The sequence below is a fragment of the Equus caballus genome, chromosome 6 (genome assembly GCF_041296265.1).
Source record: "Equus caballus isolate H_3958 breed thoroughbred chromosome 6, TB-T2T, whole genome shotgun sequence".
Classification (NCBI taxonomy): Eukaryota; Metazoa; Chordata; class Mammalia; order Perissodactyla; family Equidae; genus Equus; species Equus caballus.
This window is the reverse complement of record NC_091689.1, coordinates 48,809,359-48,831,247: the sequence shown is the minus strand read 5'-3', so window position 1 is coordinate 48,831,247 and position 21,889 is coordinate 48,809,359. Positions and strand designations below refer to the sequence as shown.

Sequence of the window (21,889 nt, the reverse complement as noted above, 5' to 3'; positions counted from 1 at the left end):
CCAGTACATTGTTGTAGAGTTTTAGTTGTGGGTCCTTCTAGTTGTGGCATGTGGGACTCCACCTCAGCATGGCCTGACGAGTGGTGCCATGTCCATGCTCAGAATCCAAACAGGAGAAACCCTGGGCTGCCGAAGCAGACCACGCAAACTTAACCACTCGGCCACAGGGCCGGCCCCTGGAGCAGTATTTCTTAAAGACACTAGTGCTGACCAGATTTAGGGTAGTGGTTCTCAAACGTTAGTATGAATAAGTCACTTGAAGAGTTTGTCAAAACATATATTTTTGGCAATCCAAAAATTCATGTCTAGGGCCCTAGAATCTATATTCTAGACAAATAATTCAAGTGATTATGATGTGGGTGGTTCTAGGATACTTTGAGAAAACTGTAAATGTTATCATTGGATCAGCTCAGACCATCAAGAGGACTTCTTACTGGACTGCTTTTATTGGACTGTATTTTAGTGTCAGGATATTGACCTGCATTGTAGGACATCTGAGGATCAGGAAATATTACTTTTCCTGTGCAAGAAATTTGATTCTATCTTAAGCACGAATCTTCTAATGATCTTATTCCACTCTTTGCCAATTTGGTTCCACCTCTAAGCAAATGTAAAGAATGCTTGTTTCACCTTATTTTTTTCCCTCTATTTTGGCCTCATCCCAATCTTTTCCATTTGTTTTAATACATCTCTGTTAAGTCATCTCAAATTATTTTTGGGAAAACAAGTCACAATATCCTAAATTATTCTTAATAGTACATGGCATGCATATTCCTTACTGATTTAATTCTCCCGGTTTAGGAACAAGAAAAAATATTTTTGTTATGAGCTGACAAGGAAAAAAATCCAGAGAAAACATGAGATAAAAGGTTTTTTCTTATACAAAACTCCTCAGTTAGCCAGTGGAGTGTGGACATAAGGAATAATCAATCTAGATTAGGAGAAATGCCACAAACACACAACATTTCAACCATAAGATCTTGCGAAAGCAGCTTAAATAGGAAAACTGAAAGGAAATCAAGAAAGAAAACCTTATAAACTCCAATTCTGAGATGAAAAGATTCAGCAGTCTTGAATAAAATATCAATAGCCAAAATTTACAGAATTAAAGGACAGTTGGTGTTTCTTCAATACTCAACTATGTGCTAAGCAGTATACATATACTATAGCATAGCTAATCCTCAAACATTAACCTAGTGAAACAGGTACAATTACTTCCATTTTTCACAAACAGCCCCCTATGGCTTGAAGGTGACTTTTCCAAAGGTCATGTAACCAGTAATGAAGTTAGAATTTGTATTAATATCTGACTACAAAGCCCATTCTTTGTCACAAGTACTAAGGTTGCCTCTGTATACACATGTATGTATCAGACCCCCTACAGTTCAAATACACTAGATCAGACATGGTCTCTAGCCACAAAAACATTAACATGTAGGGAGCGATGCTGTGACGAGTGTGTGCCAGAGCCTTGTCAGAGTGAAACAGAAAAAAGGCTGTGTTTCTTCAGAGATAAAACAAAAACAGCAACAATTATTTAGCATGGACAGATAAAGTATGATGAAAGGGGCAGAGGAAAATCCATGTAATACATATTTTAGTGCCTGTGCCTGTCTATATGCCAAAAGAAAGAGTAATCATGTTAGAATACATTATAGAGAGATCAGTCTGTCAAGAACCAAAGGAACTTCATCTTGCAAAAAGTGAAGAAATGAAAAGAATGAAGAGAACGACACACAGGGAGCTGGACTTCAAGTCTACATATGTGGACTGAAGGGAATTCACAGATGATGGAGTGTGTAGAAATAGCTGCCAAGAGAACAAATCACACTCCATGCTATTTCATTTCCAATTCTGGTGTTTTTATTTTAGAAAACACGTTGACTCAAACAGGTCACAGCTACTGCTTCCTTGTTCTGTGTATTTCTATGCTCCATTTGAAAAAGCATACAGTCAAATCTATCTTCATCCAGTCTGTGAATGAGGTAATAAGCAAAAAGGATCACTGGTTACTTCAAAAGAACCTGGGGGGAAAACACATACAGCTCACTTAAATCACAGATTGAAACAGTGTTTATAATTAGGAGGAGGAAAAAAAAGAAAGATAACAAATTAACTAATGTGACAATGAAATATTACAAATTGTCTAGATTACCAAAGAAAAGACCACAACCAGTTTTTCTGTAATTACTAGACTTTATCTTGGTAATCTCAGCTGAAAAAGGTATATTAAGGTATAATCTGATTCTGACTTTGAAGACATTTAATGTTATCATTAAAAATTTAAAAAGTTTAGGGGCAGGCCTGGTGGCATGGCAGTTAAATTCACACGTTCTGCTTCAGCAGCCCGGGATTCGTTGGTTCAGATCCTGAGTGTGGACCTACGCATGCTTACAAGCCATGCTGTGGCAGGCGTCCCACATATAAAAAATAGAAGAAGATGAGCACAGATGTTAGCTCAGGGCCATTCTTCCTCAGCAAAAAGAGGAGGATTAGCAGCAGATGTTAGCTCACGGATAATCTTCCTCAAAAAAAAAAAAAATTAAAAGTTTAAATCTATGACTGGCTTATAGGAGCAATCTTATTTCCCAAATACTCGATCCTTCTTCAGGAGAAACTATTCTAACTGCCTGGAATTTGTTCTCTCTAGTGAATGAAGAATCAATAGTTCAATTTATAAGTCCATCATATTGTTTACTGCATCAAGATGTTGCCAACACTACAGCCAACACTTTTTTTCTTTAGTCCTGATGTTTGTGAATGTATGGTGAAATTTCCTTCTTTTTTTAAAAAAACGTGTAAAAAGAAGTCACCTTCTACTAAAAATGTTTATCCTAATGCCAAATACATTTTGTATATTAGTATGGAACATAATAATATACAGCTTTCATTACATTTAGACAATGATATCAGTTATTCTAGACAATGATATCAGTTATTCTGGTTTCATGTTACTATTTATCCTATTATCCAAGTTTACACAATCATCCCATTTAACTACCCACTTCCCCCACTGCTAGCCTAAAAATCTGCAAGAAAAAAAAGGAATGTAAGAACAATATAAAGTTTTATCTTTGTTGTAGATTGATTCGTTTTCTACAATAGGAACAGCAGTAAGCAAGAGGAGAGGTAGAAGAATCATATACTAGATCTAAGGATTCCATTACTCTTCTCCCTTGACCAGAAATTGCAAAGAACCTGAAGGCCTCTTTGCATTTTGTCTTAATAACAGACATCTTCTCATTACCAAATCATGTAAACCTTGATATACTCATTAATTCTACACACAAACCATCTAAAGTGGCCACCTACAGCTTGTCTTAATATCCTTTATTTGAATAGACTCCCTATCCTATATTAGATAACCACAAGCACAAAAGTGACAACTCTGTGACATCACAGCTCTCGCTGCAGCACACTTCACTTGCTCAGTGACTACAGTAGATTTTGAAAGATGCACGGTATATAACGCAAAGAGCACTGTACTGGCAGTTAGGAGACTTGGTCCTACTCTTGGCTCTGTAATCTTGGCCAAGGTATTAACTTTTCTGAACTTCAGTTTCCTTACCAGCACATTCAAGATTATACTATATGACCTTACAGCTTAAAAATTCTAAATTTCTATGGGAGGCCTTTGCAGGGCAGTAGCTCAATCTGTTACTGCAGATATTAATAGTGGTCAGGACTCTTTTTCTTTAAATAATAATTTCTCCTCTGGATGTCCTGTTTTCACCATTTATAAAACTTGAAAAAAATTATGTGCGTGCTACTTTAAGAAAGCTAATACAAATACTACTAAAATATAAATATATGTATTTTAGAAAAAAGATTTAGATCAGTTACTTTTAACTTTCACCTGAAAGACTAAAAATTGATTTTTTTCTCCAGTTATGACATCAGTAAGTCATGGAGGTGTAATGTATAGCATGGTGACTATAGTTAATAATACTGTATTGCATATTTGAAAGTTGCTAAGACTGTAGGTCTTAAAAGTCCTCATCAGGGGCCGGCCCAGTGGCACAGCGGTTAAGTTCGCACATCTGCTTCTCGGCAGCCTAGGGTTCACTGGTTTGGATCCCGGGTGCAGACATGGCACCACTTGGCAAAAGCCATGCTGTGGTAGACGTCCCATGTATAAGGTAGAGGAAGATGGGAGTGGATATTATCTCAGGGCCAGTCTTCCTCAACAAAAAGAGGAGGATTGGCAGTAGTTAGCTCAGGGCTAATCTTCCTCAAAAAAAGAAAAGTCCTCATCAAAAAAAATTTTATAATGATATATGGTAACAAATGTTAACTTACTGTGGTGATCATTTCACAATGTATACAAGTACTGAATCATTATGTTGTACACTTGAAACTAGTATAATGTTCTGTCAATTATACCTCAATTAAAAAAACTGATTTTCTTTCATAAATGTCTATAAAATACTGACTGCTTTGCTCATTTTTTGGTTTCATAAGAAAATTTAAAAATCAGAGACAATTTGAACTGAAAAGTCTAGATAAGATTAAGAACCATATGCCGGGCCGGTCCCATGGCCGAGTGGTTAAGTTCGCGTGCTCCGTTTCAGGGGCCTAGGGTTTCACTGGTTTGGATCCTGGGCGTGGACATGGCACCACTCATCAAGCCATGCTGAGGCGGCATCCCACATGCCACAACTAGAAGGACCCACAACTAAAAAACAAATATACAACTATGTACTGGGGGGATTTGGGGAGAAAAAGCAAAAAAGAAAAAAAAGAACCATATGCCTTTTCTTTCTAAGCGATCTTAAACAGCTTGGTTGCCAGGAACAATAAAGTATACTATAGTTAAAATTAACAAGTGAGTGAGTAAGTTTGTATTTTATTATGAATTTAAGAGTTGAAACTTACATTCTTTAACTCTCGAGACTTCAAAATATCATTTGATTTCTTAGAATTCAGCCTCATCAAATTCTAAAGTGTAGAGAATCACCACTCTGATTCATACACAAAGGAAATAAAGCTATTTACCCGAGCAGATAGAGAATGCAAATGAAAAGGGGGAGACACACACACACAAACACACACAGTCACACACACAAAGAAAAAGAGGCAGGCAGAGATGAAAATGGCAACACTGGAGAAGTAAACTTCAAAGGGAATGAATGAGAGAGGGAAGCATACAGAGACTGAGGTGGAACAGAGATACAAAAACGGGGAGGCAGAAGCACAAGCAAAGAAAGAAGAAGAGCAGAAGAGCAGAGGCAATAAGCAAGAGAGAAAAGTGATCACAGAGTGGAACTGACGAGCAGACACAGTGACAAGGAAATGGGACTAGACAAAAGAGAGACAGCCAACTGAAGAAAAGATTTTTTTTTACAGGAAGATTAGCCCTAAGCTAACATCTGCCACCAATCTTCTTTTTGCTGAGGAAAACTGGCCCTTAGCTAACATCTGTGCCCATCTTCCTCTGCTTTATATGTGGGACGACTGCCACAGCATGGTTTGATAAGCAGTGTGTAGGTCAGTGCCTGGGATTGGAACCGGCGAACCCTGGGCTGCCAAAGTGGAGCACGCAAACTTAACTGCTACGCTACCAGGCCAGCCCCGAAAAGATCATCTTTTACCCCATGATTTTTCAAATTACATATTTTTGTTGTTATCCTCCCAGTACTCCCACTAAAAAGAGGATAGATTTTATTTTTACAAAGTGGTTAACAATGCATATGTCATTTATCTTGCAGATTTTTTAAAAATCAGATTTACTATAAGATATCATAATTTTTGCCATCATTAAGGTTCACATATCAGATGTATTAGTAACTCAGTGGGGGGAATTTTTTCACAATGTATGCGTGTATCAAATCATCATGTTGTACATTTTAAATATCTTACAATTTCATCTGTTTATTATACCTCAATAAACCTAGAGGGGAAAAAAGGTTCACATACATCAATATACTAGGGAGAAATCCCTAATTTTGCACGTTCTAATTTTTTTTCTAAGTAAAGAATGATAGTACCCTAGTTAGGACAAATTCATCCTAAGGCAAGGACCTATTTATGATTACACACTACAGTGACTTACACAATACCAGTATCAGACTGAAAACACATTCTTAGTTGAAAGTAACTTACCATTTAGAGCCAAAATCCAGCTATCTGAGTCTTGTTTCTATTTTGTGCCCCCTTTGCTTCACTTGGTATGCCATGCTCTCTCTCTTCTATGTAGATTCTGTCGGTAGCCATCAATCTGAAGAACTCCTTCTTCTGCTGCCACCTACCAGTTTATCTCTCTGCTGCAGCAGAAGGGTATATAGAAAAAGTTCTTGCTTACTATTTCAGATTAAACAGAAAAATTCCTTTAACATTTCATATCTTCACCTGTGCATGAACTTCCTCATGTTTTCCCAAGACCTCCCCGCCAGAAGTCAAAACAACAAAAATCCCCATCACAGGAAATCAAACAATGTATGATCAATGTTCATGCTAAGCTGAGAAAATTAAAAAAAAAAAAAAAAAGTGGAAAGATTTAGACACTCAGCAGTTGCCATCTCAAGGAGCCATTTCTTTTCTGTTACACTTTCCTTCTTCACCTATCCCTACAATCTTACAAATAAATACATAATTTACAATTTTAACCAGGTAGTCTACAACTCCTACAAATTTTAAGTGCAGAGACTACCACAAGAATTGTGAAGGATGCAGCAATAAAGGAGTTTTTAAAAGTAATTCTAGAAACTAAGGGTGTTAGGTGCTTTACCTGCTTGAGTTTTCAATGTTCTGGACTGCTTATTGCCCAATGGCTCTGAATACATTAAAACACGAACACATACGCCACCTACATTTAAAATAGGGTAGCATTTGTATGCCCATATAAGCACTGGGTATATTTTTTGCAAAAAAGTAGTAAGTTTATTATGTCCTTTAAAAAGGACTGACCACAAATGCACATTTCCTCAAATTGTATACATATATAGAAGAATTAGGGTGAAAAAGGGAGACAGAGTGACAAATGTAGTAGCAGTTACAGAACTGGAAATTAACACCACATAAACGTTTTCTGTTTGTTAAAATCCTGAGACTCATTTCTATGCCCATTCTCTTTGTCATTGGGGTCTACGTTTCAAATTTATTCTGTATTAGCTACTAAAGAACAGTATCCAGTAATGAACTAGCAATAATAGTAATGGCTTGTTTTTGTTCCACCCTCCCACTACCTTTACCCCAAAATAAAAATAGGTACAGTTTTGCCAACTTAAAAACAAAACAAACACTGACATAAGCACCAAAGGCTAGTCAACAGTGGCAATGCAGTGACATTGTTTCTACTTTCTCATTCCTTCCCCCAATCTCAAACCCCACCCTTTGACCTCTGTATATGGGATGAGCCTGAGCAGAAGAGTTGGTGATGTCAGGACTGCGCCGTTCCCACGGATGCTCCTAGAGGCCTGCTGTGCTTCTGGGAACTGGGGCACAGGGATGTCTGTCTGACTGAAACCTAAAACAACAACAATTCACCCCACCCCTCATGTTCCCAAACCCCACAATAGCAGCCAGGTATATATGCTATATAAGGCTCATCTAATAAGTGAATATGGTGATATCTGAAAGCAAGATCATTCTTAACAAGTCAATGATCCTCATAGGAGCAGAAGAATGGAGACTGTTAAATTCTCCATGGCCCATGCAATCACACAGTCCACACATCCTAATGCTAGCCATTCTAAGCAGCAAGAGAACAAGGTCCTGCTGTACAAGCCTTTTTTAGTATACATCATAAATTCCTGCAGGAGTGCAGGTGGGATTCCTTTGTTAGTAAACTTCAGTTCAACAGATAAATATTTTTGTCTTAAGATGCTTAGGGGAGTGACTGTTGCTATTTTACATGAGTGAACTGAAGCACAAAATAGGTTAATGATTTATTTTATGCCTTCAGCTGTAGAAATAGCATTATAAGCCAGGATTTCCTCTTTACTAACTAGTGGTTTATTGGACTTATAGCCTCTTTGGATAGGACATCCAAAGCCACAGGATAAAATTATGCAGAATTATATCTTGAAAAGGTCCTGGTTACTGTCACTACAATTCTACCTATTAGAAAGAAGATTATCTCCCAAAATGGTAACTCATATTAGAGCTAAAACTTTAGGAAGGACAGGAAAAGGAGGAAAGGGTAGGTGGACTTGGGTAGACAGAGGAGTAGATAGCATATTAACTAATAAAAAGGCCATTAAACTAGACAATTTATATTCCAATTCCTGCCACTAACTTTGTTTTATGGCCTTAGTTCATCTGCTTAATGATCTTGTGCTTCAGAAATGCCCTCCAATCTGTTCAAATCTGTAATTTTTGAATGTTTACACGATTATTTTATGATACTCTCAAACTGCTCACATCTCTGTTAGAACTAGTGTCCCAAAAATGCTAAAATGATTAGTTCTGAAATCACACTGCTCTTAAAATAACTGGAATAGTTTCTATTATCTTTGTCTCATTATTCCCTTTCACTTCCATAATGATGTCACAAAAAGAGAAGCACTAACATCAACTGAATGCTATGGTGAGTTTTTACAACATATAACCTAGAACCTAATTTTACCTTTTCAAAACTCTAGTTTTCCATACCTGTCAACTCCTAATTGATGTCTTTATACTGTGAGCTGTGTATTCGGAACACCAACCCCTGAAAAAGCTTAAGCCAGAGTAGCACAATGGAAGAAACAAACAAACCCAAAACAAAAACAAAGCCAAAAAAGTCACACTCTGAATACTTAATTATAGACATATATGCAAGGAATGGAGTTATCTAAATGGCTAAAGCAAATCCCCAAAGAAAGTCCTGAGTTCATCCCAAACAATAAAAACTTGACCCCCAAAGTTCTTCAATCAAATTATGTGCTAGATACATTTATGCATTATTTTTTAAAATGAGAGTTATTACAAACCCATGGTTGCCTTTAAAGTACATAAAGAAAAGAAATTTTAAAAAAAGAAAGTAAAGTTAGCCTTGGGATGGAAAGAAAGGAGGAAGAGTCAAATTACCTGCAAGCAGGCTGGGGCTGCGCCTGAATCCAAACCGCTGCATTTACCATTCATTATACAGCTGCATTATTGGGGGAAGGGGAGTTTAGAAGGGCACTGACCCCGAAAGTTCTCAATACTTCTCACTCATCATCAGGAAGGGGGAGAAGGAAAGTTTTTTCTCTGGGTATTTTTTTGTTTGTTTGTTTTTGTTTTTTTGGCTCCTGAAAAGGCTGGTAAAGAACAGTAACAGTGCAAGCAGTTAGAATATTTCTTTAAAAACAATTTTAAAAATGCAAAAACATTAAGGAATTTAAAACATCAAACTTTCGTTAATATAGAAAGAATTTTCACTAGAGTTAGGCAGCCACCCCAAAACAGCATGGCAAAAGGGCATTGGCATAAAGGAAATAAAATACCACACAAAAATCCAAAACAAAACTAAAAACATTTCAAATTAAACCTGGAAGACTAGAAGATTCCAACAGCAGATTTCTGTCCACTACTGAAACATTCCAAAATCCAAGCTTCAAAGGCGCCTAAATGTATCTCAAATGAAACTTTGTTTTGTTTTGTTTAAGAAAAAAAAGAAAGAAAGCAGTGAACCTGGTTATAAATCCTGAAATATATTACATTTAAAAATATCCTACTATAATAAAAACAAATTTTAAATGAAATTAAACAAACAAACAAACAAATAAAAACAGTAGCAGCAGAGGTTACCTGTCTGAGCACCTACATTTTCTTAGGAGGGGATCGTGTCTCACCAGCCATATAGCCCATAAACCTTCTCAAAAGAGTGAGCCAGAAGAAAATTGTAACACAAGATTTGATTTCACAATGTCTCTAAGCTCCCCAGACCCCAAACTGGGGATTCACTGAATGAAGAGAATTTATTTTTTCATCGTTTTCTTCTTGAGAAAAAGAAGAGATGATTTTGAAAGTCAATTACTTCTTTCAACGCCTTCGATACCTTCTCAAAAGTCTGATAAAGTGCTTGAGGAAAGCAAGTCTCTTGAAGGATTTTCTAATGTTCCAGGGTATTTTCTTATTGATAGTATATACAGAAAGATTTCAAAGTTCAGTGGAATAAAAGCCAGCAGAAATCACCAATCAATTTTAGGCACCAAAAAAGAAAAAAACTATTAAAAATTTTAAATTAGTTCATATTTATATGTGTGTGTGTGTGTATAGTCCAGTTTTCATCATGATGACATAAAAAACAATATCAGAAAGAATTACTTTCAAAATACAATTCAGAATTACAATTTTAACAATACACAATAATTTTACAATAATTCAGATTTTGGCGAGATAATGATTATACATATTTGATAAATACAATTTTACCTCTTATAATAGCAATTAAGATTATACAAAAGTTATTAAATAATACGAAAATATATTTAACTTTCACTTAAACATCTGGGCTGTTTTATTTGGGTTCTTCCAGAATGATTTGTTCACATTCTTTACCTTAATTTTTGAGGGAATTCAAGAAGATATTCATGTTTTTAAAGTCTAAGATGACCATTCCTGCCCTTCTCATTCTAACATGTGAGTGCACGATCCAGAAATATGTTTGTAAAACTATATTTTAATATAGTGTGAATGCAAAAAGATGGATAAATAATAAAACTAAAGGTGAAGTAATCTCAGATATTTTTTATGATATACTTGATTAATTGGGTAAGATTTTTTTAAAGGCTACCTATATTTTTCCTGGTAACCCAACACGAAACTTGAGTTTTTCATCAAATAGAGAGGGTGTTTTATTTGTGTTTTAAAATTCATTAATCTATGTACATGTGATATGTAACTATTCAAAGTATATGTACCATAATTTATGTCAACCAGATGGTCTCTACACAAACACATGAATGATGATTTAATTAAGCAGTTATTTCTCCCTTATTTATTTCTCTATCCCAAATGGTATGCATCCTTCAAAGTCTGGTCATTCAGTGAAAGAAGTACCAAGTATTTCTTTCTGTTAATAAGTCAGAGGTACTTATATATGTATGTAAGTCCCACAATAACCCTGTGCAAGTCAAATTCTTTTAGATGAGATTAGAATATCCTAAAAATAAATTAGAAACTCCTCTTATGTATCTTTTTCTGAGGTGAAAAGAGACACTGCACAGATTAGAGGTACTATTCTATTTGTCAACAGTCAACCTTCCACTCAATTTTAATATTATTTAATTCTATGGAAAAAACAAATTTTATTACATTCCTTTTTAAAACGGGGGAAAAACTGTACAAGTAAGCATGATCAAACCTCTGTTAGAGCTGGTTAATACTGATCTTTTATTATTGCCTCGAAGTCTCTCTAGTAGTGTCCGAGAAATTATGTTTAAGGTCCATCTGAGGGGAAAAAAGCACTGGAGAGGCAAGAAACAACTTGGGTAAAAGCTTCAGAGGATTGTAGGGAGATGGAACTTGCTGTTTAAAAAAATTACGTTGAGCTCTGGAGCATCTCCATTTCTTAACACACCTTCCAAACCCATCATTGGGATGGCTTTACCCATGTTTTAAAGGCTCCTATTATATGCAGTTTCAGGGCTTTTATAAATCAGAAAGTAAAGGAATATAAAGAGTGAAGAGTATTGAAGGCTTCAGAGTAGGGCTATAAGAGACTCAACACTGCTAAAATAAGTCCCCAAACCAAAAACGTCCAGTCCATCCCACCCCAAAACCTGTGTAATAGGAGAAAACGCACAGCCAGAAGCATTGAAGAAAAGCATGTAGCCTTGAATAAATTATACACTGAACAGTCCAGAACCAAAGGAAAAAATCAAACATATAGATACACAGAAAGGCCTAAGAAGCATCTATTCTCCTTATGTCTTTAGGTGAGTACCTCCACCCCAGTGGAGCATAGCTACGAAAACAACTCATCTGTTTCTTAAATTAAAAAACTGTTTCCCATCATGCTCCATTTTCTAGAATCTATCCTTTTTGATTGGTTGGTGAAAACAAAAAGCAAAACACATACACATGCATGCGTGCACACACACACATATACCCCCTCCTAAAATGTGAAAAATGCAAATATATAACACTGGTATTAGAAATCACTTCCGCTTTATACTTAGGAACTTATAGGCCCTTGATTTGCCCCCTAAAAATATTTTTCCTTGTCCTTATTGTTTAAATGCCCAACCACCAAAAGAAAAAAGGGAAAAAAAAGGCTTTAAATGCACATATTTCAAGTCAGTGTCTTGTTAACAAAAAAGGTAGCATTTTCTTCACTTTGGCCATTGTTAAAGATGCAGGCATAGATCAGGGAATGTTAGACTAGCACGTATTAAAAAAAAATGCAACATTAACAGAGCATATATCTTTCAAAAAAGACTAAAACACTAACAAATACAAGTCAATGCACATATTTTAAACTAGTGTAATTTTATCTACATTGGAGTAAATGTTATTTTGTGTACCAGACGTTGCAATACTGTTCATTTCCCTTTTATCATGCAAACATGCCAATTTTGTCATTAAAAAACCTTTATTGAGTCACAGTCATGTTTCTCTCCCACCCAAATTAAGGGAAAAAACAAAAATAATAAATCCTTCAAGATCTCATAAACTATGAACATAAAGCTGCTAGTTAATATGGTAAAGGCAGAATTTTCAGATTTGTATTAAAAAACTGCTGTACTTCAGGTAGATGTTTCCCTCACCCACTACAAATCTTTGCAACACAATGTGAAGTTATGCTACTCTGAAATTTGTACCAACTGTACAAAAACAACAGAGACCATGAAAAAATTTTGTATGTTCTTCATGGCCTGAGAGCATACACATTTTTGAGTAATTTAAAAGGGTAACTACAAGAGCCTGACAATTTTCTGTATCTTACCTCTTCTGCCTCTTTATCTATAGGATTTGTAAGTGAAAGCAACATCTTAATAGCAGAGGTCTAGTCTATCTCCCCTTTCTCCTCTCCTAACTAATCCTACTCAATTTTCTCTCATTCTCCTGAGTATCTTCCATGAACAGCATTGCAAGTTGGTTTAAAAAAAGAAACAAAAAAGGAAAAAGAAAGAAGAAAAAGAAAGTTTTACAAGGGTTTTGTTGGTTAATTATTTACTGGTGGAGTCATTCCACCAGGAGTTTGATTTCATTGGCTAGCAGCTGGTTCATGTTGAATAGGCCCCCTGGGAGCTTGGTGAGCAGCTCTCGCTCCGTGCTTTCAGGGTCGCTGTCGACAGAGCTGGAACTTGCGCTCATGTTGTCGACAGCAGTGCTGGCTGGGGGACCCAGCTCCGGCTCACTAGTCTCACTGGCTGTGGACACCACGGAGAGCAGGGACATACGCCGGGTGAGCCGGCCAGAGGGCAGAAGGGAGGCGGCATAGTCCGCTATGATACCAGCTACATCTAGATTACAAGCCTTATCAAAGGCGATGAAACCTACATTTGCATTGGCCTCGCAGACACAGAAGGAGCCGTCATCTTTCATCAACAGGTCAATGCCACACACATCCATCCCCAGGATATTAGACACCTGGATAGCTAGCTGCTTCCCTTGTTCACTCAATGAGCACATCATCCCCACACCACCTGGTAAGAGAAACAAAATAAAAAGTCACCAAAATGACAGATTTTTGGAGTGAAACTAAAGCTGGCCTCTAAAGTTAATCCTTTCTTTTCAAGCAGTAGTAAAAATTAATTCTAGTGTAAAACTGGGACTTTGAAGTCTAAGTTTCCTTCATCAGGGAATTTCACCTCAACCCAGTCTCTCAAAGAATCAATGACTTAGTACTTTTTCAGTATGCTATTCTTCTGAAGATGACATTAAACTTCCACTGAAGCCTATCTTACTTTCAATAATGTGACCAAGTAGAAGAGACTTTTGCATAAATACAATAAAACCACTTTATTTTATATATGAAAAAAGGGTTCAGTTTTTGATTTGTAAAAATAATAGAGATGCATAACAGGGACAGAGAATAGGACAGAATCTGGGAAGATGGTAACCTAAACACAGCTCTCTTCCTCTACAGTCCCCACTCCAATCTATCTGCCATTCCTAAGCCAAAAGGATTGTAGGGTTTATGGTAGCTGGTTGAATACAGGTGAAATCTTGAGTTTTGCTGGTATCTGAGAGAAAGGAATTAGAACTAGATTTTCTCATTTGCAGACCTGTCCAGGAAGCTCTGAGATAAGGACTAGAAAGCAAAGAATTCTGAGAAGAGCTTGGCTCACAGAGTTCTGTGTATCGACAGGAGGAAAGCTGACATCAGTTTCATGTTAGTATGCCTGACGTCTTTGACCCCAAAGGGGTCAAAAAGTAACTGCACAGGTGAGCTTAGTCCTCCCTACCACTGAGGCTGGAAGAGTAGAGGAGTCCAGGAAACAGGAATGCTTCTTTGAAGTACCTCAGTAGGTGACTGGCACACTAATCAATTAATTAAACAACTCTGCTTCTTGGCATCTGTACGACTGAGGGCATCTGAATGCTCCAAATAACCAGAGCAGAGCCCTGATGTAACAGCAAAATAACAAGTATCCACAACTTGAATGAAAGAAATAAGAGCAGTTTAAGGAGACTCAAGTTCAGCACAAAAGGACTTTCTGAACCTAAAATGGAAGCATAATTACCCAACTAAAAACTTCATTAGAGGAACTGAGAGTACAGTCACCTGTGGGAGTTTAACGTACAACTTGGAAAATAAAGTATAAGAAATATTTCGAAGCACATACAAAAAACTGAAGATGAAATCACAAAAGAAAGAGAAGAAATTTGGAGAACTGCATCAGAAAAAAACTTCTCCAGAAGGAGAGAAACACATAGAGGATAAGCAATAATTAAGGAAGAAATTTTCCTGAAACTGTAGAAAAACAGCCTGCTGATAGAAACAGTTTGCTAAAATCCAGGTTGGGCTGATTGAGAAAAGATGCATCTCTGAAAATATCCTGACAAAACTTTTGAGCTCTGCCAAAAAAAAAGAAAGGAAGAAAGAAAAAAATTTAAAAAGAATAAATTACCCACCCTAAAATCAGAGTAGATTTGGACATTCAAATGCAACAACGTAACCTATAAGGCAGCAGAATCGAAGCTAGACTCTTAGAATCTAAGATTCTATCTCAGCCAATATATTCTCCTTTTAGAAAGAAAGAAGGATATATGAAGGTATCTATCACTCATATACCCCCCTTGAGGAAAATAATCATGAACAGATACTAACATAAACTAAGAATAGAGACTCTGAGATATGGGAAGATAAAGATGGGAAGTAAAAAATGGTGAGTAATGATTCTTGCAATATAGGTCTAATTAACTCTAAATGGATAAAGAATGACTGCCTGGGAATGGATAATGTAAGTGCTATATAAGAATTCTCGAGGGGGCTGGCCTCATGGCCGAGTGGTTAAGTTCGCGGGCTCCGCTCCAGGCGGCCCAGTGTTTCGTTGGTTCGAATCCTGGGCGCGGACATGGCACTGCTCATCAAACCAGGCTGAGGCAGCGTCCCACGTGGCACAACTAGAAGGACCCACAACGAAGAATATACACCTATGTACCGGGGGGCTTTGGGGAGAAAAAGGAAAAAAATAAAATCTTAAAAAAAAAAAAGAATTCTCGAAACAGAAGACATACAATAAGAGAAATTCTAATACAGACTTGGACTAAAACTATTAAAAGATTTCAGCAAAACACTGGAATGTAAAAGCCCATGAAAACATGAATTTTTGTCTCTTTTGTTCACTGATATATACAAAATATTGCTAACAGTACTTGATAATTAAGTGGTATTCAAAAATATTTGTTCAATGAATGAATGAATCAAGAGGGAGGAGTAGGAAGGAAAGTAAAACTGTTCTAATCTTCTCATTGGAGGAGAGAGGGATCAAGGGATGATAGAGGAAAAGTGAAGGTATTCCAAAGACTTCATATTACTATGATGGCAGAGGGGAGCAGGAAAGAAAGAGCATCAGGAAAAACTGTTCTCTCCTCAAGTAATAGTAGAAAATATGTGTGTGATTATAAGAGTAGGGAAAGAGACGGTAACCACTAATGGAATGCACAACCACGGCTGAGCCTCCAGATTAATGAGCTTAGGAACGGCGGCGGGAGTGGAATGGAATTAATGGTACCTTACAAACCAGCAAAAATTAGAGAAGAAAAAAGAAGAAAGAACAACTTAAATTAAGTAAAAAACACAAAATAAGATTGAAGAAATACAATGAAGTGCATTAGCAATTACACTAAAAACAAACTGAAAAATTCCCATTAAAAGATAGAAACTTGTCAGACTGGAATGAAAACAAAACTTAGCTATATGTTGTTTATAACAAACATACTTTAAACAAAATGAAAAGGAAATTTTGAAAACTAAAGGGAGTGGGCAAAGAGATAAGTGACAAAGGAATAACAAACCACTTCTTAGCCTTATATCTTTGACTAGAGTATACACCATATATGCATTTTTCCTTTATCAGACATTAACAATAAACAATCATGTTTTTGACCACAAAGAAAACCTTAACAAATTTTAGAAGACTTTTACAGGCCACGGTCTCTGACAATAACCCAAGAAAATCAGAAACCAGAACTTAGTAATTCAAGTAACCAAAAGAATAAAAACTACTAGAACCTGCAAAATTGATTCCTTGAATTAAAGGAAAATGAGAACCATCTAGATAGAGAAAAACACTTTGTACCAAAATGTTAATTTTGAAATCAGAAAGAAGAAATTAAGTACTCTTAGAAAAAGAAACTAAGAAGAGAATTTAATAAAGACAAAAAGTAGAATGAATAGAACAGAAAAATAAAAAGGACACAAATATCCACATGCTACTTTGACAAGATTAAGCGTGATATCAAAGCGAGAATCACAAAGGAGAGATTAAAAGAAACATAAGCAATTATCTCATGAAACTGGCAAAAAAATCTGAAACCCAAAACAAATGGATGATTTCTAAGCAAATGATAAATTACCAACACTGAATCAAGAAGCAGCATGCTTAAACAAGCAAATTATTACCGAAGAGACTGGAATGGTGATAAAAGAGCTATTACTACAAAAGGAACCAGGACCAGATGGGTTCAGAGGTGAGTTTTATTTAGCTACTCTTTATTCCAATGTCACTTTACCTACAGAATGTCCCAGGAAAAGACTGAAAATTCCCCAATACATTGAATAAAGCCAGCATAACCTTAATATTAAATGTTATCAAGAAGTGTAAAAAAATAACAGTATGGGCCAATCTTACTTATGAAAATATATGTAAATATTCTAAATAAAGAACTGAATTCAAATTTTCAAAAGAACACTACACTATTACAAGTCAAAAGAGGTTTATTCTAGAAATGGAAGGGTAGTTCAAAAAAACCTTTTAAATCTAAAATTTATCAACATAACCCATTACACACCAAGAAATTAAAGGTGAAAAACACACAAATGATCTTATCCACAGAAGGATGCCAAAAAGGCAACGGATAGAATTTGACAATCATTCCTACTAAAAACTCTAGTAGAATGAAGCTACATAAACATCCTAAATAGCAAAACACTAAATCTATCTCAAGGAAAATCAGAAACTAGACAGATACTTATGATCATTATTGCTCAACACTGTGCTAGAGATTCTAAAACAGTGGTTCTCAACTGGAGAGAATTTGGAAACTGTATGGTGGCAACTTTGAATGTATAATTGAGATTGGAGGGGGAGGGCTCTAATGGCATTTAGTGGTTATTGGTCAAAACACTAACAAGAAAGACTACTCAACTGAAAAGTGGGCAAATATAATGAAAAGTAATCCACATAAAAGTAAAGATAAATGACCAATAAGCTATGAAAAGATACTCTAATCATTAATAGTTAGGTTTGAAATACAAACTAAAATAATAGTGAGATATCATTTAACTCCCATTTGATTAGCAAAAACTATATATCCAAAGAACAACACTGCTTGCAGGGAGGGAGAAAAAAGGGTACTTTAATATGCTGCAAGTTGAAATGCAGAGTTAAAGCCTTTTGGGAAAGCACTCTAGCCACATCTATAAAAATTAAAAGTACATATATTGATCCAGCAATACCAACCTTCAGACTGGTCATGATAAAAGCAGCAGTATGTAAAAGCATATTCACAAGGATATGTATTTATAGCAATACAGCTCACAGTGGCAAAAAACTGAAAATAGATTGTAAATCAATATAGGAATAGACGTATATGGTACATGATAGGAGAGTGGAGGGGTTAGGAAAAAAGCAGGGGATCACATTTTAGGATCAAAATTTAAATAACACAGCTAAACAGTAACACAATAAAGATCATATTTAAATAACATTATAAAATTATTTGTGTGTATAAAACTATTTAAATGTTTTAAGGTCAACCAAAAAATATTCATTATAGAAAAGCCAAAAGTCTTTGCAAAAATAGGTTGAAAGTTGATTTCCAGGGACAACCATAGTTATCTAACATTTAGTTGAATGTCCATCAGGTGTGTCTATGAAATTTCACATAACTGAGATCATATTATTGTTAATAAACAGTAAGAAGAGTATGAGAGGCACAGAGCTTAACAGTTATAAAAGATGGTTAAATTTATAAAATTTATTTGAAAATCTAGATGATGTCTGCAAAGCTTCCATGTAATCTTTCCAATTGTGAAGCCAAGTTATTCAAGAGGCAGTAAAATAGAGTGGTTAAGAGGACAACTCTGGAGCCAAAAAGTATATCTGCATCCTAGCTACACTTATAAGATCTGTTACCTTGAGCAAGTTACTTAACTGTTCTGGGTCTTCCCTGTCTGTAAAATGGAAGTAATAACAATACCTGTGGAGTTGCTATGAGAATTAAAGCAACTAATAGTCATAAAGCACTAAAGCACTAAAGAGATGGTAGCTGCTGTTACTGTTAATACTGAAGATGGGAGAATATTCATCATAAAAAAGGTCTCTCTGGGGATAGAGTAATGAGGGCATTCAATTTTGAAGAATAAGGTAGAGGAGTTCTTGCTCTATCAGACATCTAGGTATAAGGCCAGATACATCCAGGAATAATGCCTGTATGATTGATATTCACACAGAAAAAAGAATAATACAACAGACCAGAGGGCCTTAAGAGACCAATGAATATGCAGAAATACAATACATAAAAAAGATGGCATTACAAATTAGTAACAAATAGACTATTCAATAAACAGTGCTGGAAAAACCCGTTACTATTCATTTGGAAAAAAGAAAACAGGATCTCTATCTCACACTGAACAACAAAATCAATTTCAGGGAGACTAAAGACCTAAACATAATAAGCAAAACTTCAAAATTTTTAGAAGACTATATACAAGAACAAAATATGACTTTGGGGTGGAGAAGAATTTCTTCAACAAAAAACTAAGCAGAAAAAAAAAAAAAAAAAAAAAAAAACTAAGCAGAGGGGGCCGGCTCCGTGGCCTAGGGGTTAAGTTCGTGCGCTCTGCTGCAGCGGCCCGGGGTTCGGATCCTGTGCGCGGACATGGCACTGCTCGTCAGGCCATGTTGAGGCGGCGTCCCACATCCCACAACTAGAAGGACATCCAACTAAGATATACAACTGTGTACGGGGTGGGTTGGGGAGATAAAAGCAGGAAAAAAAAAAAAAACACTAAGCAGAGATGCAAAGAAAAGGATGAATATGCTTGACATTAAAATTAAAAATTTCTGGGGCCAGCCCAGTGGCATAGTGGTTAAGTTCCCATGCACCACTTTGGTGACCTGGGCTTCACCCATTTGGATCCTGGGCACAGACCTACGCACTGCTTATCAAACATGCTGTGGCAGGCATCCCACATATAAAGCAGAGGAAGATGGGCACATGTTAGCTCAGGGCCAATCTTCCTCAATCAATCAACAAAAATTTCTGTCCAGCAAAATATATAACAAAAAAGAGAAGAGACATCACAGACCAGGATGAAAATCTTGTATCTACAATTCATGTAAGTGATGAAGGATTTGAAATCAGATTACATAAAGGACTCTTACAAATCAATATAGAAAAGCAAAAGCAAAAAAAAAAAAAAAAACAATAAAAATGGAGGCAAAAGACCTGAACAGGCAATTCACAGCTGAAGATACCCGAATAGCACTAAGGGTTAGAGGTGTAAATTAAAATAACAACATGATATAATTTCCACCAGTGTGACAAAATCTTTAACGTCTATCAATATCACAAGTTGACAGGAAGGCGGCACTACAAGAAACAGTATTTAATGAAGAATCCTAAAGCGGTATAGTCACTTTGGAGAATCATTTGGCAATATCCAGGAAAGGTGAAGTTACCTAATTCACCATGATACAGAAATCCCACCTCTGGGCAAAAGGGTTAAGCTAGAAACACTCGTGGGCATGTATCTAAGGACACAAAAAAATGTTCACAGCAACACTGTCTGTAAAAGCCCCAAACTAGAAATAGTCAACATGTAAAATCATACAGCAGTGAAAATTAACTACTGCTATAATGTTGACAGAGATGAATCTCACAAATGATGCTAAGTGGGGGGGAAAAAAGAGTATATATAGTTATAAATCATTTATATAAAGTTTTATAACACAAAATAGTATCTTGTTTAGGAAGATGGAAGTACTGAAAGTACTTAGAGGAAAGATAAACATCAAGTTCAGAACTTGGGGAGGAAAGGGAGAAATGATCAGGGAGTGCAAAGGAATCCTTTATATTATTCTTTATACCTTTTTGTAAGCCTCAGTTATCTCAAAATAAAAAAAGGACCACTTCTTAATGTAAAACTAACTTTTTAAAAATTTCCTTTTACATAAAGTATAAGAAGTGTTAATTAAATCTCATGGTAGCACGGTAAAAGGGAACGGTGTCCCAGAAATGAAAAGATGCCATTTAGCTCTTAGCAGCATTAAGCATGATATGTTGTGATGAAAAATGTAAGATGGGACATGAAGAACTAATTCAAGGGGGTGTACGTCAGTTTTTCAAGAGCAGAAACGAGGCTTTATATCACTCATATCTTTCAATCCTGTGTGCTCCTATTCTATCCCATATTCTCAGAAACAAACCACTATATTGAACTTCACACTTATCAATACACTGCTTTTTCTTTTCTTTATAGCTGTTTTACTACATACGTTTGCATTCCCAGCAATGTTGTTTAGTTTTGCATATAAGTTTTATATAAATGAAATCATACTACATGTACTCTCTTTTGTGACTTTCATTTTTTCTCAACATTATGTCTCTGAGATTCATCCACGTGGTTGTAGATCTCAGAGAGGTGACTAAGGGTCAAATCATGCAGGGCCTGTTAGACTACTGTAGACTACCACACTCTGAATAAAATGGGAAGCCACTGGAGGATTCTGAAGGAAGTCTGACTTGATTTGACTTGTATTTTAAAAGGATCTATCATATTGCTGCTGTGTGAGGAACAGACTGAAGAAGAGTAAGGATGGAAGCAAGATAACCAAATAGAGGCGACTACAAGTAATCCAAATAAGAGAAGATGGTATTAGTGGTGGAGATGACGAGAAATAGTCATATTTGGATACATTTTGACACTAGAGATTTCGAGGAGTTCCTGACAGTTTAGATCTGGGGTGTGAGACTAGAGAGGGATCGAGGATGACACTGAGGATTTTGATCTAAACTGGAAAGACGGAGTTGCATTAAATGATAAGGAGAAAACTGTGGGTGGAACACACGGGGAGGGAGAGTTAGATCAGAAGTTCAGTTTTGGACATGTTAAGATGAAAATGTCTATTGGACATCTACACAGAAATATTGAGTAGGCGGTTATTTGTATGTACCTAGAGTTCAGGGAGAAAACCCAAATTGTAGATATAAATTGGAAAATAATAACATATAGATAGATGGTATTTAAAGCCATGAGCTAGATTAGATTACTAAGAAATTAGAAACAAACAGCGAAGAAGAAAAA

The 21,889-nt window shown here is 36.1% G+C and overlaps 2 protein-coding genes across 9 annotated transcripts in view; both read right to left on the bottom strand.

Annotated features, from left to right (window-relative positions):
* Positions 1-6,243, bottom strand: part of A2ML1 (alpha-2-macroglobulin like 1) — a 74,278-nt gene extending 68,035 nt beyond the window's left edge. For both annotated transcript variants that reach the window (XM_070270974.1, XM_070270973.1), the window contains exon 1: positions 6,103-6,243. The gene's annotated coding sequence lies outside the window, so the exon portion shown is untranslated. The remainder of the gene's footprint in view (positions 1-6,102) is intronic.
* The window catches only part of RIMKLB (ribosomal modification protein rimK like family member B), a 70,718-nt gene continuing 50,669 nt past the window's right edge, over positions 1,841-21,889 (bottom strand). For 6 of the 7 annotated variants that reach the window (XM_070270978.1, XM_023643102.2, XM_070270976.1 and 3 more), the window contains 5 exons: positions 9,712-13,556; positions 9,010-9,221; positions 6,728-6,805; positions 6,103-6,263; positions 1,841-2,024 (listed from right to left, as the gene is read on the bottom strand). In XM_070270978.1, the coding sequence (XP_070127079.1) occupies positions 13,093-13,556 (464 nt within the window). In that variant the 3' untranslated portion in view covers positions 1,841-2,024; positions 6,103-6,263; positions 6,728-6,805; positions 9,010-9,221; positions 9,712-13,092. The remainder of the gene's footprint in view (positions 2,025-6,102; positions 6,264-6,727; positions 6,806-9,009; positions 9,222-9,711; positions 13,557-21,889) is intronic. The other variant, XM_023643100.2, reaches the window with a different exon arrangement.